An 18,511-nucleotide genomic window follows, 5' to 3' on the forward strand; every position below is an offset into this window, starting at 1 on the left:
CCATATATTCACCAGATTTTACAGTTTTTAGAAATTTGCGTCCAGTGAATCTGACTTTGGATGTAGTATGTACATGCCCTCCCCTAAGGGTAGCTTTTGTACATTTCCATGTGTAATGAAGTGTCCCCTAGATGTAGGAAGAGAAAATAAGATTTATGGTATTAACCAGTTAAATCTCTTTCTCTGACTTCATCTGGGGGACAGTTGGGTCCATCCCTCATTTGTTGACTATATGAGTAAGATGGAAATAGTTGTTCTTTAAACTGTCCTTCAGGCTCTTTAAGTTCAAACTGAGGTGGGGTTAGTGGGGAGGAGCTTTTAAAGCACTAAATTTTTTACATTCTGATGCCTATATACCACTCTACGCTCGTGTACTGAAGTGTCCCCCAGATGAAGTCAGAGAAAGAGTTTTAACTGGTAAATAGCATAATTCTTGTTTTTTTTCTGTAATTTTAGGTTCCCCTGGTACATGTCCTATAGTCCATGAGTGGTATGTATACCCCGGAAATCTGCTGCAACGGCCAGACCTTGTTCCAGCACTGCCACTTTCCATACCAGGTGAGATATACTGAATTAGACAGATAAAGCTGAAATTCAGGTACTTTATGAATCTGAAATCATTAGTGTTATTTCTAAATCCATGTCATTGGCAGTCCTGCAACATTCATACCTCCGAACCATCCTGATTTTAGTGGGTCTGTCCTGATTTAAGGGTTCTGTCCTGCTGTTATGATCGGTATTCCATGTTCTGATCGCGGTAGGTCCACCCTGGTGCAGACTTGCCATCTTTAAGGCATGGCCACACCTCCTGCCCCAATCTGCTCACCTACAATGCTGAGAGGTATGAAGTTCACATATGTAATGTTATGTCCAAGCAGATTTTTGGTACTACCATTTTGTTTCAATTATTTTAATGATTAACAAAAAATAAAATAAGGAATGTCAATTATATGCACTTTGTATAATATACTGCATGTCTATGTGGCTCACTGACTACCTGGATTGCATTGTAGTTTATGCAGATGTATGTTCACTTGCAAAATAATCACTCTAGCCTGTTCTCATTTATGGCAGTTTAAATAGGAACTCCCAAAAGACATTTTGTTAGTGTTGAATCACCTCGTCATGCTATCTATTCAAGGTTGTAGATTTTGACAAGCGAGTTTCGAATTTTATTCTGGATGGAATCGGTAACTATTGGGAAAATTAGCAGAGAGAGAGCAGGAGAAGAAAATAAGTTGACAGTGGAGTTGAGCATAGATTATAGATGGGCAAGGTGGCAGTGGGTTAGGCCAAAGAGTAGATACTTTACTGAAGGTGGGAAATAAATGTGTGGATGATAGTTTTAGTGGCTTTCAGGGTGATATAGATCTTATCCTGCAATTAGTGACATTTTGTGGGATTAACAGATTTGGGCAAATCTACATGAATATTGACATTTTGATCTAACGGGTAGTTTCAAATTATTTATTTGTGATTTTTATTTATTTATTTTGTAGTCTGTTCACTTAAAACAAAGAAATGTGGGGTTTATTCCTTTTTTTTTTTTTTTTGCATTTTCCTATTCATTATTAATGTTTAGGAGTGCAGGAAATTACTGGCATATCTATCGTAATAATAAATCTCCTTTTATAAGCACTTGACGTCCACTGTCATGGGGTCATTGTCAACTTTAATCTTTCTTTTCTTTTTCCTGAGTGATATGTTTTACTCCATGACATTACAAAGACTTATGCCTTCTGCCGTATAGTTTACATTCCTTAGAAGCACAAGCCTTGCACAAGTTCAGTGTTATCCCTGGGCAGACATTTGGCCCAAGCCTGCCCCATGAATGGAACTGAAGTTACACCAAGTATGCCAGACACAGAAATAAACAAACATATATTTAACTTGACTTGAAAGTAGGGTCAGTTTTCAATCAGGTTGGTGTTCTCTTGTTCATAAAGCATTTAAAAAGGTGACATCCTTTGGCCTAACATGCAAAAGAATGTTTGTATATATATCCCTACTGCCTTTCAGCACCTGACAATGCCTGCAAGCCATTAGTCACCATTCATTTTAGATAAAATGGTTGTTGAAATGTCCGTTAAAGACCCATTTAATTATTTTGTTCCGATACATTTGAATTAATTATATATTTTTTAGATTAACCGACAAAGCCAGTTTTCAGTTTTATTTTAAATAGTATTTGTCATGTATCTGCCTGCCTGTATGCCACGTTTACTGTGGATAGGTTCACAGTAGGTAAACGCAGGTCAAACTGTGTTTCTGCAGCGGGGTACATTGGTTTCCACAGGGAAAACATCTTGAGCCAGGCACCAACAGGCTAAAGCTTTAGACTGTCCCAGGATGCATTTGTGCCTCCTCTACAACCCCGCCTCCAGGTACTGTGAGCTCTGTTTTCGAGTTGGTGCCTGCAGAAGCAGGTCACTTAATAGGGAATCTGCACTGGGCAGGCCTGAAAAAGCTTTTCGAAGACTTCAAGGGACACAGCACTTACATGTCAAGGTGACATTCTGTGCTGCGTCTCTGTTACCTCCCAAGCGGCGTTGCATACTCCCAATGGCTCTGTTCCCGGGTACTTGCGGTGGAGACGCTCCGGCTCTAGGCACACGGTCTTGGTTCGCATGGCTGCTATAGAAGGGAAGAAAATCTCCCAGACGGGACCTGTCAACGCATTTCGTCCTATTGTGAGGACTTCATCTCAATAAGATTGTGACTGATTTAGCGGTTGCTAAGACTGCATTTCTCCCGAATACTAATCCTTCTGCACAGAAGGCAAAAGGTATCACTTTTTGCTCCTTTCGGCGTCAAGGGAAAGCATAAGGTCAGGCATTCCCTTGATGAAGTCCTCACATTAGGACAAGACGCAAGACGCGTTGGGACAGGGACTTGATGCTCACCCCTTGGACTTCCCATATGCGGACAGATAAGCTGTTTATATTTTTCAGTCTTGTACGTTTGTTGCCTGCATTAACGGACAGATAAGCTGCTTATATTTTTTAATCTTGTACGTTTGTTACCTGCATTTGTGGCAGGACTGTGCCTATTAAATTGTCACTGTTTTTATTTTACCTTGCTCTCCTAATAATTATTGGAACTAGCAGAGTTCCTAATTCTTGAGCTTTTGTAAAAAAAAACAAAAAACAGTACACACTATGTTGCTTTTATCTCTTTTTATCACATGTCCTGCTTCTAAGAGTCATCAGCCCGAAAGTTTTTTAAGCTAAGTTGCTACCTATTGTTTTATTTACTACACCTGAGCTCACAGGTTTTTTCACTGACACTAGTAGGCGCTTCTATTTACTCAATTTTCTTAATCTTTACATACTGTATAGGAGCTGCCACTCATCCACTTATGAGGTGTGTTGTGCTAAGTAAAAAGGGTTTTTAGAAAATAAATTCTTTTAAACACCCACCACTGTGTCTTAATAGATATACGTAGGCGCTGTTCTATATTTTCCTGCAAAAAAAAAAAAAAAATATATATATATATATATATATATAATAATCCAGTGCAGTTTTATTGTCTTACTACAATAATTATCTGCATTGTCACTGTGACCGTGTGTGCCTGTATCTGCTGTGTGGATTTCACTTCACTTTCAGTGTATCACAGCTGTGTCTATCACTGTATTTTGTACCCTAAGGGACTAGGTGCGTCAGGGTCTCATATATAGTGCTGCATAATATTTACCGTCAAGTGTATTTTATTGTGTACTCAGTCACATACTACCGGATTTATTCGCTGGTGTTGTGTACTGTGTATGTAGTCACATACTGTACTAGGGGATTTATTCACAGATAGTGTACTCTGTCTGGCTGTATCGTACTCGTACGCTCTGCGGTTACATTCACTAAAATGTCTAACACAAAGGGCGGGAAATCCACGGACGCTCCTGTATCATGCAGTGCATGCGCCAGGGACTTGCCTGAGGGGGAAGCTTTGTATGATGGCCTGTGTAATATCTGCCATACATCTCCCAGTCAGTCTGCAGCTCCTGTAACCAATCAGGAGCCACCTTGGGCAGCGTTCTCATCTATGCTCAATACGCTTGTGACAAGCCTTACGCCCCCTTTGGGACCTCCTGTGCCATTGCAGCCACATATTGTCCCTATGGTAAATCCGCCTTGGACAGATAATTTGTCTACCCAGTTGCAGCAATTGAATCAATCTTTGGTTAGATGTAAACCTACCCCACGTCACTCTGGTGTCAAGGGGTCATCTAAGCGGGCCACTTCCTCCTCACAATCCACTAATCTCTTCTGATGAGGAAGGGGAGTATACTGACCCGTCAGACACCGATACAGCTGCTTCTGACGAGGACTCTACAACTCAGGTTGATGTTCCTGACCTAGTGGTTACTATTAAGCAAATTCTACAAATAGATGATGATGTGGATCCCACTACTGTGTCTAAGAAACCTGATAAGTTTAAACATCAGAAGGTAACTAAAATATTATTACCGCATTCTGACCATTTAGTAGACATTCGTCAAGAACCCTGGTCTTCGCCAGGAAAGAAATTCTCCCTATCTAAAAAAAATGGTAGCTCGTTATCCTCTCCCTTCTGAGTTGTATAACAAGTGGAAAAATTCACCACCGGTGGATTCCCATGTCACCCGTCTCGTGGTGTCATCTACTCTACATGTCACTACTGTCACCTCACTGAAGGAACAGACAGATAAGAGTGTGGAGGGTTGCCTGAAGTCTATTTACTCCTTTACAGGGGCTGTACATAGACCCACTATAGCAGCCTCCTGGGCTGCAAAAGGAATTGAAGCAAAGGGTTCAGGCATTAGAGGAGGAGCTGCCTCAGGATATATTGGACATTGCCAGACAGTACCTGTCTCGCGTTACCACCACCGCCTATTACATTCAGGAGGCGTCCTCTGAGGCAGGTGTGCTAGCGACCAAGGCATCAACTATGTCCATCCTGGCTCGCCGTATTCTGTGGTTGAGGTCGTGGAAGTTGTACCTGGACTCCAAAAAGACCTTGGGGGTACTCCCTTTTAAGGGAGACATCGTATTTGGGGAAGATCTCAATAAGATTGTGACTGATTTAGCGGTTGCTAAGACTGCATTTCTCCCGAATACTAATCCTTCTGCACAGAAGGCAAAAGGTATCACTTTTCGCTCCTTTCGGCCTCAAGGGAAAGCAAAAGGTCAGGCATTCCCGAGACCGAAACCACCAAGCCCAATGCAAAACAATCCTGGAGGACCCCAGGGTGGGAGGCAGACTTCTGCGATTCACCCAGGTCTGGTTAAAGACCACTTCAGATGCATGGGTGCGAGAAGTTGTCTCTCTCGGGTACGCAGTCTCTTTCAAGAGACGTCCCCCTTTCCAGTTCTGCACAATGGTTATTCCTTCGGATCCGTTGAAGGCGCAAGCTCTACGTCTGGTTGTGCGTTCCCTCCTGGATACAGGAGTGGTAGTGCCGGTACCTATGTCCCAGAGGGACGGAGGATACTACTCGACCCTGTTTCTAGTCCCGAAACCCAATGGGTCTTTCCGGCCTATACTCAACCTCAAATCACTGAACAAGTTTGTGAGAGTGTCCCAAGTTCCGTATGAAAACACTGCGGTCAATTGTACTGACCATGGAACCCAGAGATTACATGGTATCCCTAGACATACAAGATGCTTACCTGAATATACCTATTGCCATATCACATCAGCAATATCTGCAGTTTGCTATTGGCAACCCTCACTATCAATTCCAGGCTCTGCCGTTTAGACTGGCCATGGCACCTTGGATCTTCACCAAGGTTATGGCCGTGATGACGGCCTATCTCCGTCGCCAGGGAGTTAGAATCGTGCCATTTCTGGATGACTTGCTGATTCTGGCAAACTTTCACGATGCCCTCATCAGTCATCTACACCTGATGTTAGACTTCCTACAAGCCCACAGGTGGCTCATCAACTGGAAGAAGTCCTTGCTGGTCCCTGCTCGGAACATGGTGCACCTGGGGGCACTACTGGACACACACCGCCAACGGCTGTTTCTGTCTCCAGAGAAGGGCCTGAAACTTCAGGACAGGATCAGATACTTCCTGTCTCGCCCAGGAGTGTCGATACACTCGGCTATGCAAGTACTAGGCCTCATGGTGTCAGCGTTCGACATGTTAGAGTACGCTCAATTTCATTCCCGCCCTCTGCAGAGGTTAATCCTTTCCAAGTGGAACGGCCTACCTCATCGGATCAAGTCTCACATGATCTCCTTTACTCCAGAGGTTCGTCTGTCGCTGACCTGGTGGCTACAGGACCAGCAGTTGAGCAGGGACCGTCCCTTCTGAATCTCCAAATGGGTCCTACTGACTACGGACGCCAGTCTGAGGGGTTGGGGCAATGATCAATGCTTTGTCTCTCGCCCTGCCTCTGATACAGAACAGGTCTGTTCAAGTACGGCCAGACCACGCCATCACGGTGGTGTACATAAACCATCAAGGCGACACTCAAAGCCGCATGGCAATGATGGAGGTGTCAAAAATCCGTTGTTGTGCGGAACGCCATCTGCCAGCAATATCGGCAGTGTTCACTCCGGGAGTCCTCAACTGGGAAGCGGATTTCCTCAGTCGTCAGGACGTGCACACCGGAGAGTGGAGTCTTCATCAGGAAGTCTTTTAACTTCTAGTAGACAAGTGGGGCCTACCAGATATAGACCTGATGGCGTCTCGACACAATCACAAAGTGTCAGTCTTCGGATCAAGAACCAGGGATCTTCAAGCAGCGTTCGTGGATGCACTGCCAATTCTATGGAACTTTCGTCTGCCATATGTGTTCCCTCCAGTGTCACTTCTGCCCAGGGTACTGCGGAAGTTCAAACAAGAAGGATGAATACTAATTCTAGTCGCTCCAGCATGGCCCAGGCGGCATTGGTTCTCAGGTCTACAGGGTCTATCGATAGAACGTCCTCTTCTACTTCCTCAATGCCGATGACTCCTCATTCAGGGCCCTTGTGTCTACACGGACCTGACCAGACTGGCTTTGATGGCGTGGCTCTTGAAGCTTCACTCCTGAGGGCCAAAGGTTTCTTCGAGGTGGTTATCCAAACTATGCTGAAGGCCCGCAATCCGGCATCTGCGCGGATTTACTATAAGGTCTAGAATTCTTACTTCACCCGGTGTGCTGCTAAGAATTATGATTACTTCCAGACTTCTGGCTTTTTTGCAACAAGGCCTGGATTTAGGACTTCGTCTGGCCTCCCTCAAGGTTCACATATCTGCCTTGTTGGTGTGGTTTCAGAGAAAAATTGCATCTATACCCGACTTTTATACATTAACTCAGGGCGTACTGCGGATTCAACCTCCCTATGTCCCTCCTGTGGCTCCATGGGATTTGTCTGTTGTCCTGAATGCCCTTCAAGAGTCTCCATTTGAACTTAAATGGCTCACAGCCAGGGTCCTGTTTCTTCTGGCTATTGCCTCTGCTAGAAGGGTGTCAGACTTCTGCACTTTGTCCTGTCATCCACCCTTTTTGATATTTCATCTTGACTGAGCAGTTCATAGAACTCGCCCTGGTTATTTACCTAAGGTGGTGTCATCTTTTCACCTCATTCAAGAGATTGTGGTTTCAGCCTTCATCTCTTCCAAATTGTCCTCCTAAGAACGGTCTTTGGATGTTGTATGGGCTCTCCGTATATATGTGGAGAGGACTGCCTCTATCAGGAGGTCAGATACCCTCTTTGTACTGTTTGGTTTCCACAAACGTGGCTGGCCTGCGAATAAGCAAACCTTCGCCAGATGGATTAGAATGGTGATTGCACAAACTTATGTGCAGGCTGGACTCCCAGCTCCTGCTGCTATTATAGCCCATTCTACTCAGTCTGTTGGATCCTCTTGGGCGGCCTGTCATGGCGTGTCCACAGCACAATTGTGCAAGGTGGCTACGTGGTCCTCAGTGAACACGTTTATTAGGTTCTATGCCTTTGATGCTTCCGCCTCCCAGAATGCTACTTCAACTGGTGTGCTGCTAAGAATTACGATGCTTACAAATTCAGTACTTCCAGACTTCTGGCTTTTCTACAACAAGACCTGGATTTAGGCCTTCGTCTGGCCTCCCTCAAGGTTCATATATCTGCCTTGTTGGTGTGGTTTCAGAGAAAAATTGCATCTATTCCTGATGTTCACACTTTCACTCGGTGTTTTATGGATTCAGCCTCTCTATGTCCCTCCTGTGGCTCCATGGGATTTGTCTGTTGTCCTGAATGCGCTCTAAGAATCTTCATTTGAACCTCTTGAGTCAGTGGACCTTAAATGGCTTACGGTCAAGGTCCTGTTCTTACTGGCTATTGCCTCTGCCAGGAGGGTGTCGGACTTAGGCGCTTTATCCTGTCGTCCACCCTTTCTGATTTTTCACCGTGACTGGGCAGTTCTTAGAACTCGCCCTGGTTATCTACCTAAGGTGGTGTCATCTTTCCACCTTAACCAAGAGATTGTGGTTCCGGCTTTTATCTCTTCTGGATTGTCCTCCAAAGAGCGGTCTTTGGATGTGGTACGGGCTCTCCATATTTACGTGGAGAGGACTGCCTCTATTCAGAGGTCAGATACCCTTTTTGCACTTTGTGGTTTTCACAAACGTGGCTGGCCTGTGAACAAGCAAACATTGGCCAGATGGATTAGAGTGGTGATTACACAAGCATATGCACAGGCTGGTCTTCCAGCTCCTGCTGCTATTAAAGCCCATTCTACTCGTTCTGTTGAACCATTTTGGGCGGCCCCCTGAGGCGCGTCCGCTGAACAATTGTGCATGGCGGCTACGTGGTCCTCAGTGAACACGTTCATTAGGTTCTATGCCTTTGATACTTCCGCCTCCCAGGATGCTTCCTTTGGATGCCGGGTTCTCACACCCGCTACGGCACGACCCCTCCCATGAGGAACTGCTTTAGAACATCCCCAATGTTTTCCCTGTGGAAACCAATGTACACCGCTGTAGAAAAGGAGATTTATGGTAGACTTACCATTGTTAAATCTCTTTCTGCGAGGTACATTGGTTCCACAGGGCACCCACCCTGACGCACCTAGCTTCTATGGGTTTCTATGGCATTAGCCGCTTGTCCCTTCTCCTGTCGTGAGACTGTGGTTCTATGTGACTAACATCAGCCTTCTCTTTTACCTGCTCCTGCATTGGACTGGTTAACGAAACTGAGCTCACAGTGGCTGAAGGTGGGGTTGAAGAGGAGGCCCCATTGCATCCTGGGACAGTCTAAAGCTTTAGCCTGTTGGTGCCTGGATCAAGATCCATCTCTACACCCCAATGTTTTCCCTGTGGAACCAATGTACCTCGCAGGAAGAGATTTAACAATGGTAAGTCTACCATAAATCTTTTTTTTTATTGTCTTTAGTCAATGGGGGAAATTTAGATGTCAGAAGTGGCAGTGGCAGCCCGATTTGCACTCTTCCCCCTGCCCAATTAGCAGCACTTTTGCTCAAAAGTGCTTACTACCGTTTGTGGTAGCAAAGACTTTTGAGCAAGGTCCTGCTGCCGTAGAGTGCATCAGGTGTCGTGCGAATTTGACCAGGTAAATCCGTTTGCCATCAGTTGAATTCCACCCTATGTGTTTAATCAAAGTAAAGGAACTATATTTACAGGTGGCAAGAATTACTGTTGACTAAAATGTTTTATTGTATATGTGTAGGTGGAACACCAACTGCCAGGAGGCTCTGGCTCTCTGAAGAGCCTGATATTCAAAGACAACGCTTTTACACATGCCTGGCTTGTTTCAATGTAGAAAGATGGACAGAGGAATTCAGCAGCCTTAGTAGCTCTCTTGCTGTTACATGCTGCCTACTTGTATATATCGCAGTGCAGGTAACGTTCTTATTTAAGTTTTGCATTTGTGGCAATAGGAACAATGTGCTGCAGAGTTAAAACAAAAATGTGTATTATCTGTTGTTTTCAGTATTTTCTTCATGTAGCCTAGCACAGCTGAAGGCATGTGACTGATCAAGTCAGTGCAGGTGTGAAGGGCTTTCCCCGTACTACTGTATAGGGGAATTCTGAGATTTCTCCTCAGCAACCCCTTCTCTGAATAGGACAAAAGGCCATGTTGTCACTGATTTAGAGCTTTTCACTGTTACATGAATAGACCCCCAGGTGTTTTCCAATAATCAGCTGTCCACTTTTTGTGAGCCTGTGTCCTTCTGTAGCCTCGCTCTCGAGTTCTTTGTTGAAGTGGTTGGAATTCACTGTTTTCAACTGCTACTGTAGCCCATCCACATCAAGGTTCATCTTATTGTGTCCTTCCTGAAAGATTAACCAAGTCCAGTCCATTCTCTTCTGACCTATTATTTACAAGGCATTTTAATTCATAGAACAGATCCTCCGTTTTTTTGTTTGATCAGCATTTTCTGAGACACTACTTATCTGACACCAACTATCATTTATTAATTTCTCTTACGTCCTAAAGGATGCTGGGGTTCCATTTAGTACCATGGGGTAATGACGGGTCCAGTAGAAGCCATTGGCACTTTAAGAGTTTAATAGTGTGGGCTGGCTCCTCCTTGTATGCCCCTCCTACCAGACTCAGTTTAGAAAATGTGCCCGTGGGTCGGACGGGTGGCAGCTGCGAAGATGGTTCTTTTACCAAAATTGATGTATCTCTTCCGTACCATCCCAAGGACATTCCCCAAAGATGTTTGTAATAGATTCAATCGTCTATTAACTAAATATATATGGGGGGGCTCAAAGCCGAGAATAGCGAAATCTACATTAACCGCTCCAAAGTGTGCCGGTGGAGTCGCATATCCAGATTTAGAGAGATACCATATTGCTTGTTTACTCTCCCAGGCTAGAGATTGGCTCACTCAGGGCAATTTTAAACCATGGGTATCCCTTGAACAGGACGCAATATCCCCCTTTACACTATCAGACTTGTTATGGTTGCCCATCAAATCACTCCCAGCTAGAGTTGCTGAGTGCCCCGCAATCCATGCAACGCTGTTGGCATGGAAGGACGTGACTAGGTCTCTCCCTCCTGGTGCTCTGCCCTCCCCCCAGCTGTCTCTCCATGCAATAGCCCTATCGATCCCAGATTTGCAATTACACCACTGGCGGGACTTGGGTCTCACCATTCTAAAAGATGTTCTTCAAGAGGGCGCTTTAGTCCCCTTCTCCCTACTCCAAGAACAATTTCAGGTACCCAAACAAGATTTTCATAAATATCTACAATTGCGACATTGGCTTCAAAGCTGCTCTCCCAGTCGAGTCCCACATACTGACTTCCCTAAAATACTGATGTCACTTCTAGTGCCTAGCGGCAATAGGAGAGGTATATCTAGATGGTACCAGCATCTTGTGATCGAATCCCACCATGGGGTATTCCCCGCACAGACTAAATGGGAAAAAGATCTCCCTGCAGTCTTCACTGAAGATGTCTGGAAAGATATCTTTAAATCCTGTTTTAGAATCTCCAAATGCGTAAACCATTGTGAAATGTATTACAAACTGGTTCACAGGGTATATTTAACGCCGGACCGTTTGCACAAGATCTGGCCTGATATCTCCGCTAGTTGCTGGAGAGATTGCGGGATGGTGGGAGATATTCTACATATTTTTTGGTTATGTCCGAAAATCCGAGCGCTATGGAGTGAGGTGTTCTTGTTCATTTCCCACATACTAGGAGTTGTCCTTCTGCCAGACCCCCTTTTGGCACTCTTCCACTATTACGAGAAGGAGATGTCTTGCGCTGATAGATATCTCTTAGGCCATATCCTCATAGCCTCTAAAGCCGCCATTGCCTCCAAATGGAAGTCAGCGGTCATCCCCAATATTTCAATGATAGAAAATAGAGTCCATCAACACTATGTTTCTCTGACGTCCTAGTGGATGCTGGGACTCCGTCAGGACCATGGGGATTAGCGGCTCCGCAGGAGACAGGGCACAAAAATAAAGCTTTAGGATCAGGTGGTGTGCACTGGCTCCTCCCCCTATGACCCTCCTCCAAGCCTCAGTTAGGTTTTTGTGCCCGTCCGAGCAGGGTGCAATCTAGGTGGCTCTCCTAAAGAGCTGCTTAGAAAAAGTTTTTAGGTTTTTTATTTTCAGTGAGTCCTGCTGGCAACAGGCTCACTGCATCGAGGGACTTAGGGGAGAGAAGTGAACTCACCTGCGTGCAGGATGGATTGGCTTCTTAGGCTACTGGACACCATTAGCTCCAGAGGGATCGAACACAGGCCCAGCCATGGAGTCCGGTCCCGGAGCCGCGCCGCCGACCCCCCTTGCAGATGCCGAAGATTGAAGAGGTCCAGAAACAGGCGGCAGAAGACTTTTCAGTCTTCATGAGGTAGCGCACAGCACTGCAGCTGTGCGCCATTGTTGTCAGCACACTTCACACAGCGGTCACTGAGGGTGCAGGGCGCTGGGGGGGGGCGCCCTGGGCAGCAATGTATAATACCTTTCTTATGGCTAAAAATACATCACATATAGTCCTTGAGGCTATATGGATGTATTTAACCCCTGCCAGATCTCACAAACTCCGGGAGAAGAGCCCGCCGAAATAGGGGGCGGGGCTTATTCTCCTCAGCACACAGCGCCATTTTCCTGCTCAGCTCCGCTGTGAGGAAGGCTCCCAGGACTCTCCCCTGCACTGCACTACAGAAACAGGGTAAAACAGAGAGGGGGGGCACTTTTTTTGGCGATATTACTATATTTAAGCTGCTATAAGGATACAACACTTATATAGGGTTGTTCCCATATATATTATAGCGCTTGGGTATGTGCTGGCAAACTCTCCCTCTGTCTCCCCAAAGGGCTAGTGGGGTCCTGTCTTCAATAGAGCTTTCCCTGTGTGTCTGCTGTGTGTCGGTACGTGTGTGTCGACATGTATGAGGACGATGTTGGTGTGGAGGCAGAGCAATTGCCGGTAATGGTGATGTCACCCCCCAGGGAGTCGACACCGGAATGGATGGCTTTGTTTATGGAATTACGTGATAATGTCAGCACATTACAAAAATCAGTTGACGACATGAGACGGCCGGCAAACCAGTTAGTACCTGCCCAGGCGTCTCAGACACCGTCAGGGGCTGTAAAACGCCCTTTACCTCAGTCGGTCGACACAGACCCAGACACGGACACTGAATCTAGTGTCGACGGTGAAGAAACAAACGTATTTTCCAGTAGGGCCACACGTTATATGATCACGGCAATGAAGGAGGCTTTACATATCTCTGATACTGCAAGTACCACAAAAAGGGGTATTATGTGGGGTGTGAAAAAACTACCTGTAGTTTTTCCTGAATCAGAGGAATTGAATGATGTATGTGATGAAGCGTGGGTTAACCCAGATAGAAAAGTGCTAATTTCAAAAAAGTTTCCCGCCCGAGGTTAGGGCGCGCTGGGAAACACCCCCTAGGGTGGATAAGGCGCTCACACGCTTATCAAAACAAGTGGCGTTACCGTCTCCTGATACGGCCGCCCTCAAGGATCCAGCTGATAGGAGGCTGGAAACTACCCTAAAAAGTATATACACACATACTGGTGTTATACTGCGACCAGCCATCGCCTCAGCCTGGATGTGCAGTGCTGGGGTGGTCTGGTCGGATTCCCTGACTGAAAATATTGATACCCTGGATAGGGACAGTATTTTATTGACTTTAGAGCAATTAAAGGATGCTTTTCTTTATATGCGAGATGCTCAGAGGGATATTTGCACTCTGGCATCGAGAGTAAGTGCGATGTCCATATCTGCCAGAAGAAGTTTATGGACGCGACAGTGGTCAGGTGATGCGGATTCCAAACGGCATATGGAAGTATTGCCGTATAAAGGGGAGGAATTATTTGGCGTGGGTCTATCGGATCTGGTGGCCACGGCAACTGCCGGGAAATCCACCTTTTTACCTCAGACCCCCTCCCAACAGAAAAAGACACCGTCTTTTCAGCCGCAGTCCTTTCGGTCCTATAAGAACAAGCGGGCAAAAGGACAGTCATATCTGCCCCGAGGCAGAGGAAAGGGTAAGAGAGGGCAGCAAGCAGCTCCTTCCCAGGAACAGAAGCCCTCCCCGGGTTCTGCAAAGCCCTCAGCATGACGCTGGGGCTTTACAAGCGGACTCAGGAGCGGTGGGGGGTCGACTCAAGAATTTCAGCGCGCAGTGGGCTTGCTCACAGGTGGACCCCTGGATCCTGCAGGTAGTATCTCAGGGTTACAGGTTGGAATTCGAGAAGTCTCCCCCTCGCCGGTTCCTAAAGTCTGCTTTGCCAACGTCTCCCTCAGACAGGGCGACGGTATTGGAAGCCATTCACAAGCTGTTTTCTCAGCAGGTGATAGTCAAGGTACCCCTCCTACAACAGGGAAAGGGGTATTACTCCACGCTATTTGTGGTACCGAAGCCGGACGGCTCGGTAAGACCTATTCTAAATCTGAAATCTTTGAACCTGTACATACAAAAATTCAAGTTCAAGATGGAGTCACTCAGAGCAGTGATAGCGAATCTGGAAGAAGGGGACTTTATGGTGTCCCTGGACATCAAGGATGCTTACCTGCATGTCCCAATTTGCCCTTCACACCAAGGGTACCTCAGGTTCGTGGTGCAAAACTGTCATCAGTTTCAGACGCTGCCGTTTGGATTGTCCACGGCACCTCGGGTCTTTACCAAGGTAATGGCCGAGATGATGTTTCTTCTGCGAAGAAAAGGCGTATTAATTATCCCTTACTTGGACGATCTCCTGATAAGGGCAAGGTCCAGAGAACAGCTGGAAGACGTAGTAGCACTAACCCAAGTAGTGCTGCAACAGCACGGGTGGATTCTGAATTTTCCAAAATCTCAATTGAACCCGACGACACGTCTACTGTTCCTGGGAATGATTCTGGACACGGTTCAGAAAAAGGTGTTTCTTCCGGAGGAGAAAGCCAGGGAGTTATCCGAACTTGTCAGGAACCTCCTAAAACCAGGAAAAGTGTCTGTGTATCAATGCACAAGAGTCCTGGGAAAGATGGTGGCTTCTTACGAAGCGATTCCATTCGGCAGATTCCACGCACGAACTTTTCAGTGGGATCTGCTGGACAAATGGTCCGGATCGCATCTGCAGATGCATCAGCGGATAACCTTATCGCCACGGACAAGGGTGTCTCTTCTGTGGTGGTTGCAGAGTGCTCATCTGTTAGAGGGCCGCAGATTCGGCATACAGGACTGGGTCCTGGTGACCACGGATGCCAGTCTGAGAGGCTGGGGAGCGGTCACACAGGGAAGAAACTTCCAGGGAGTATGGTCAAGCCTGGAGATATCTCTTCACATAAATATACTGGAGCTAAGAGCGATTTACAATGCTCTAAGCCTGGCAAAACCCCTGCTTCAGGGTCAGCCGGTGTTGATCCAGTCGGACAACATCACGGCAGTCGCCCACGTAAACAGACAGGGCGGCACAAGAAGCAGGAGAGCAATGGCAGAAGCTGCAAGGATTCTTCGCTGGGCGGAAGATCATGTGATAGCACTGTCAGCAGTGTTCATTCCGGGAGTGGACAACTGGGAAGCAGACTTCCTCAGCAGACACGATCTACACCCGGGAGAGTGGGGACTTCATCCAGAAGTCTTCCACATGATTGTGAACCGTTGGGAAAAACCAAAGGTGGATATGATGGCGTCTCGCCTCAACAAAAAACTGGACAGGTATTGCGCCAGGTCAAGAGACCCTCAGGCAATAGCTGTGGACGCTCTGGTAACACCGTGGGTGTACCAGTCAGTGTATGTGTTTCCTCCTCTGCCTCTCATACCAAAAGTACTGAGAATTATACGGCAAAGGGGAGTAAGAACGATACTCGTGGCTCCGGATTGGCCAAGAAGAACTTGGTACCCGGAACTTCAGGAGATGCTCACGGAAGATCCGTGGCCTCTACCTCTAAGACGGGACCTGCTTCAGCAGGGACCGTGTCTATTCCAAGACTTACCGCGGCTGCGTTTGACGGCATGGCGGTTGAACGCCGAATCATAAGGGAAAAAGGCATTCCGGAAGAGGTCATCCCTACCCTGGTAAAAGCCAGGAAGGAGGTGACTGCACAACATTATCACCGCATTTGGAGAAAATATGTTGCGTGGTGTGAGGTCAGGAAGGCCCCGACGGAGGAATTTCAACTGGGTCGATTCCTACATTTCCTGCAAACAGGATTGTCTATGGGCCTCAAATTAGGGTCCATTAAGGTTCAAATTTCGGCCCTGTCGATTTTCTTCCAGAAAGAATTGGCTTCAGTTCCTGAAGTCCAGACTTTTGTAAAAGGAGTACTACATATACAGCCCCCGGTTGTGCCCCCAGTGGCACCGTGGGATCTTAATGTAGTTTTGGATTTTCTCAAATCCCATTGGTTTGAGCCACTCAAATCGGTGGATTTGAAATATCTTACATGGAAAGTAACCATGCTACTGGCCCTGGCTTCAGCCAGGAGAGTGTCAGAATTGGCGGCTTTATCGTATAAAAGCCCATATCTGATTTTCCATTCGGACAGGGCAGAACTGCGGACGCGTCCTCACTTTCTGCCTAAGGTGGTTTCAGAGTTTCACCTGAACCAGCCTATTGTGGTGCCTGCGGCTACTAGCGATTTGGAGGATTCCAAGTTGCTGGACGTTGTCAGAGCATTGAAAATATATATTTCAAGGACGGTTGGAGTCAGAAAATCTGACTCGCTGTTTATACTGTATGCACCCAACAAGCTGGGTGCTCCTGCTTCTAAGCAGACGATTGCTCGTTGGATTTGTAGCACAATTCAACTTGCACATTCTGTGGCAGGCCTGCCACAGCCTAAATCTGTCAAGGCCCATTCCACAAGGAAGGTGGGCTCATCTTGGGCGGCTGCCCGAGGGGTCTCGGCATTACAACTCTGCCGAGCAGCTACGTGGTCAGGGGAGAACACGTTTGTAAAATTCTACAAATTTGATACCCTGGCTAAGGAGGACCTGGAGTTCTCTCATTCGGTGCTGCAGAGTCATCCGCACTCTCCCGCCCGTTTGGGAGCTTTGGTATAATCCCCATGGTCCTGACGGAGTCCCAGCATCCACTAGGACGTCAGAGAAAATAAGATTTTACTTACCGATAAATCTATTTCTCGTAGTCCGTAGTGGATGCTGGGCGCCCATCCCAAGTGCGGATTGTCTGCAATACTTGTACATAGTTATTGTTACAAAAAAATCGGGTTGTTATTGTTGTGAGCCGTCTGTTCAGAGGCTCCTACGTTTGTCATACTGTTAACTGGGTTCAGATCACAAGTTGTACGGTGTGATTGGTGTGGCTGGTATGAGTCTTACCCGGGATTCAAAATCCTTCCTTATTGTGTACGCTCGTCCGGGCACAGTATCCTAACTGAGGCTTGGAGGAGAGTCATAGGGGGAGGAGCCAGTGCACACCACCTGATCCTAAAGCTTTATTTTTGTGCCCTGTCTCCTGCGGAGCCGCTAATCCCCATGGTCCTGACGGAGTCCCAGCATCCACTACGGACTACGAGAAATAGATTTATCGGTAAGTAAAATCTTATTTTTTGAAACAGCAGAGGGCAATTACTCCCCAGGAAATAATTCCATTAGTAAGAAATGGTTTAAATGGTCCCTCTACAGGGAGAGCTTGGGCCAGACGGGTGCATTTGGCATCCCAACTGACATTCCAGACCTTTCAGTGCTTCACTCTCCGGTTTATACCGGGCCTTAATTTACTAAATGAAGCAGACTTGTTGTCTTTTACTATATTACGATTTCATTGTTATACTGCGATATCCCTGGTATGTACTCCCCCATGTCTTTATTAATTCTGTTATGTATGTGTCCCCCCCCCCCCCCCCCACTTGATTTTACCTACCAATTTAAATGTACATGTAATCTGTATGAAAACTCAATAAAAAATGTAATGTTAAAAAAAAGAAAATGTGCCCGGTGGAGCCGATCACAACAAGGGTTGCTCCTAGGAGTTTTCTTAGCTTTATTGTTTTCAAGAGTTAGTTAATCTACAGGAAGGCTGCTGGCAACAGCCTCCCTGCTTCGTGGGACTTAGGGGGGAGTAGGAACCAGATTAATGGAGTTAATAGTTCTTTACTCCGCTGACAGGACACGGAGCTCCTGAGGTTACTGATTGCAAGCCCACGAGGCGACCGCTCACTCCCGCTGCACGGCCGCCACCCCCTAACAGAGCCAAAAGAAAGAAGAGTGGTTAGCGGGTCGCCGGCGGGTATGGCGGCACAAGGGTTGGAGCGCAGCTTTGACAGGCTGCGCTCCTGGAAGGCTCAGCAACATGCACATTTAGACGCTTGAGGGGCGTCCTGAACCAGCGCATTAACCCTGCACTGGTCACATAGTTAACAGGGGCTAATCCCGCTATTAACACACAAAATCCTCAGGCCAGTATAAATAATAAGTGCGGGAAGCCGCGCGCCATTACAGGGGGCGGGGCTTCCTCTCAGAACGGATCTAGCACTCACCAGCGCCATTTTCTCTCTGCAGATCATAGAACAAGGACGCTGATAGGGAGCGCTGCCCTCCACTTAACTCCAACGCTACCTCTACGGTACTAGGGTGTTATAGACGGGGGGAGTTTGTTAAACAT

At 46.7% G+C, this 18,511-nt stretch overlaps 1 protein-coding gene across 4 annotated transcripts in view; it reads left to right on the top strand.

Annotated features, from left to right (window-relative positions):
- Positions 1-18,511, top strand: part of FAM120B (family with sequence similarity 120 member B) — a 650,519-nt gene that overhangs the window by 182,608 nt on the left and 449,400 nt on the right. For all 4 annotated transcript variants that reach the window (XM_063917695.1, XM_063917694.1, XM_063917697.1 and 1 more), the window contains 2 exons: positions 457-558; positions 9,639-9,811. In XM_063917695.1, the coding sequence (XP_063773765.1) occupies positions 457-558; positions 9,639-9,811 (275 nt within the window). The remainder of the gene's footprint in view (positions 1-456; positions 559-9,638; positions 9,812-18,511) is intronic.

Source organism: Pseudophryne corroboree, chromosome 4, assembly GCF_028390025.1.
Source record: "Pseudophryne corroboree isolate aPseCor3 chromosome 4, aPseCor3.hap2, whole genome shotgun sequence".
In the NCBI taxonomy this organism is placed as follows: Eukaryota; Metazoa; Chordata; class Amphibia; order Anura; family Myobatrachidae; genus Pseudophryne; species Pseudophryne corroboree.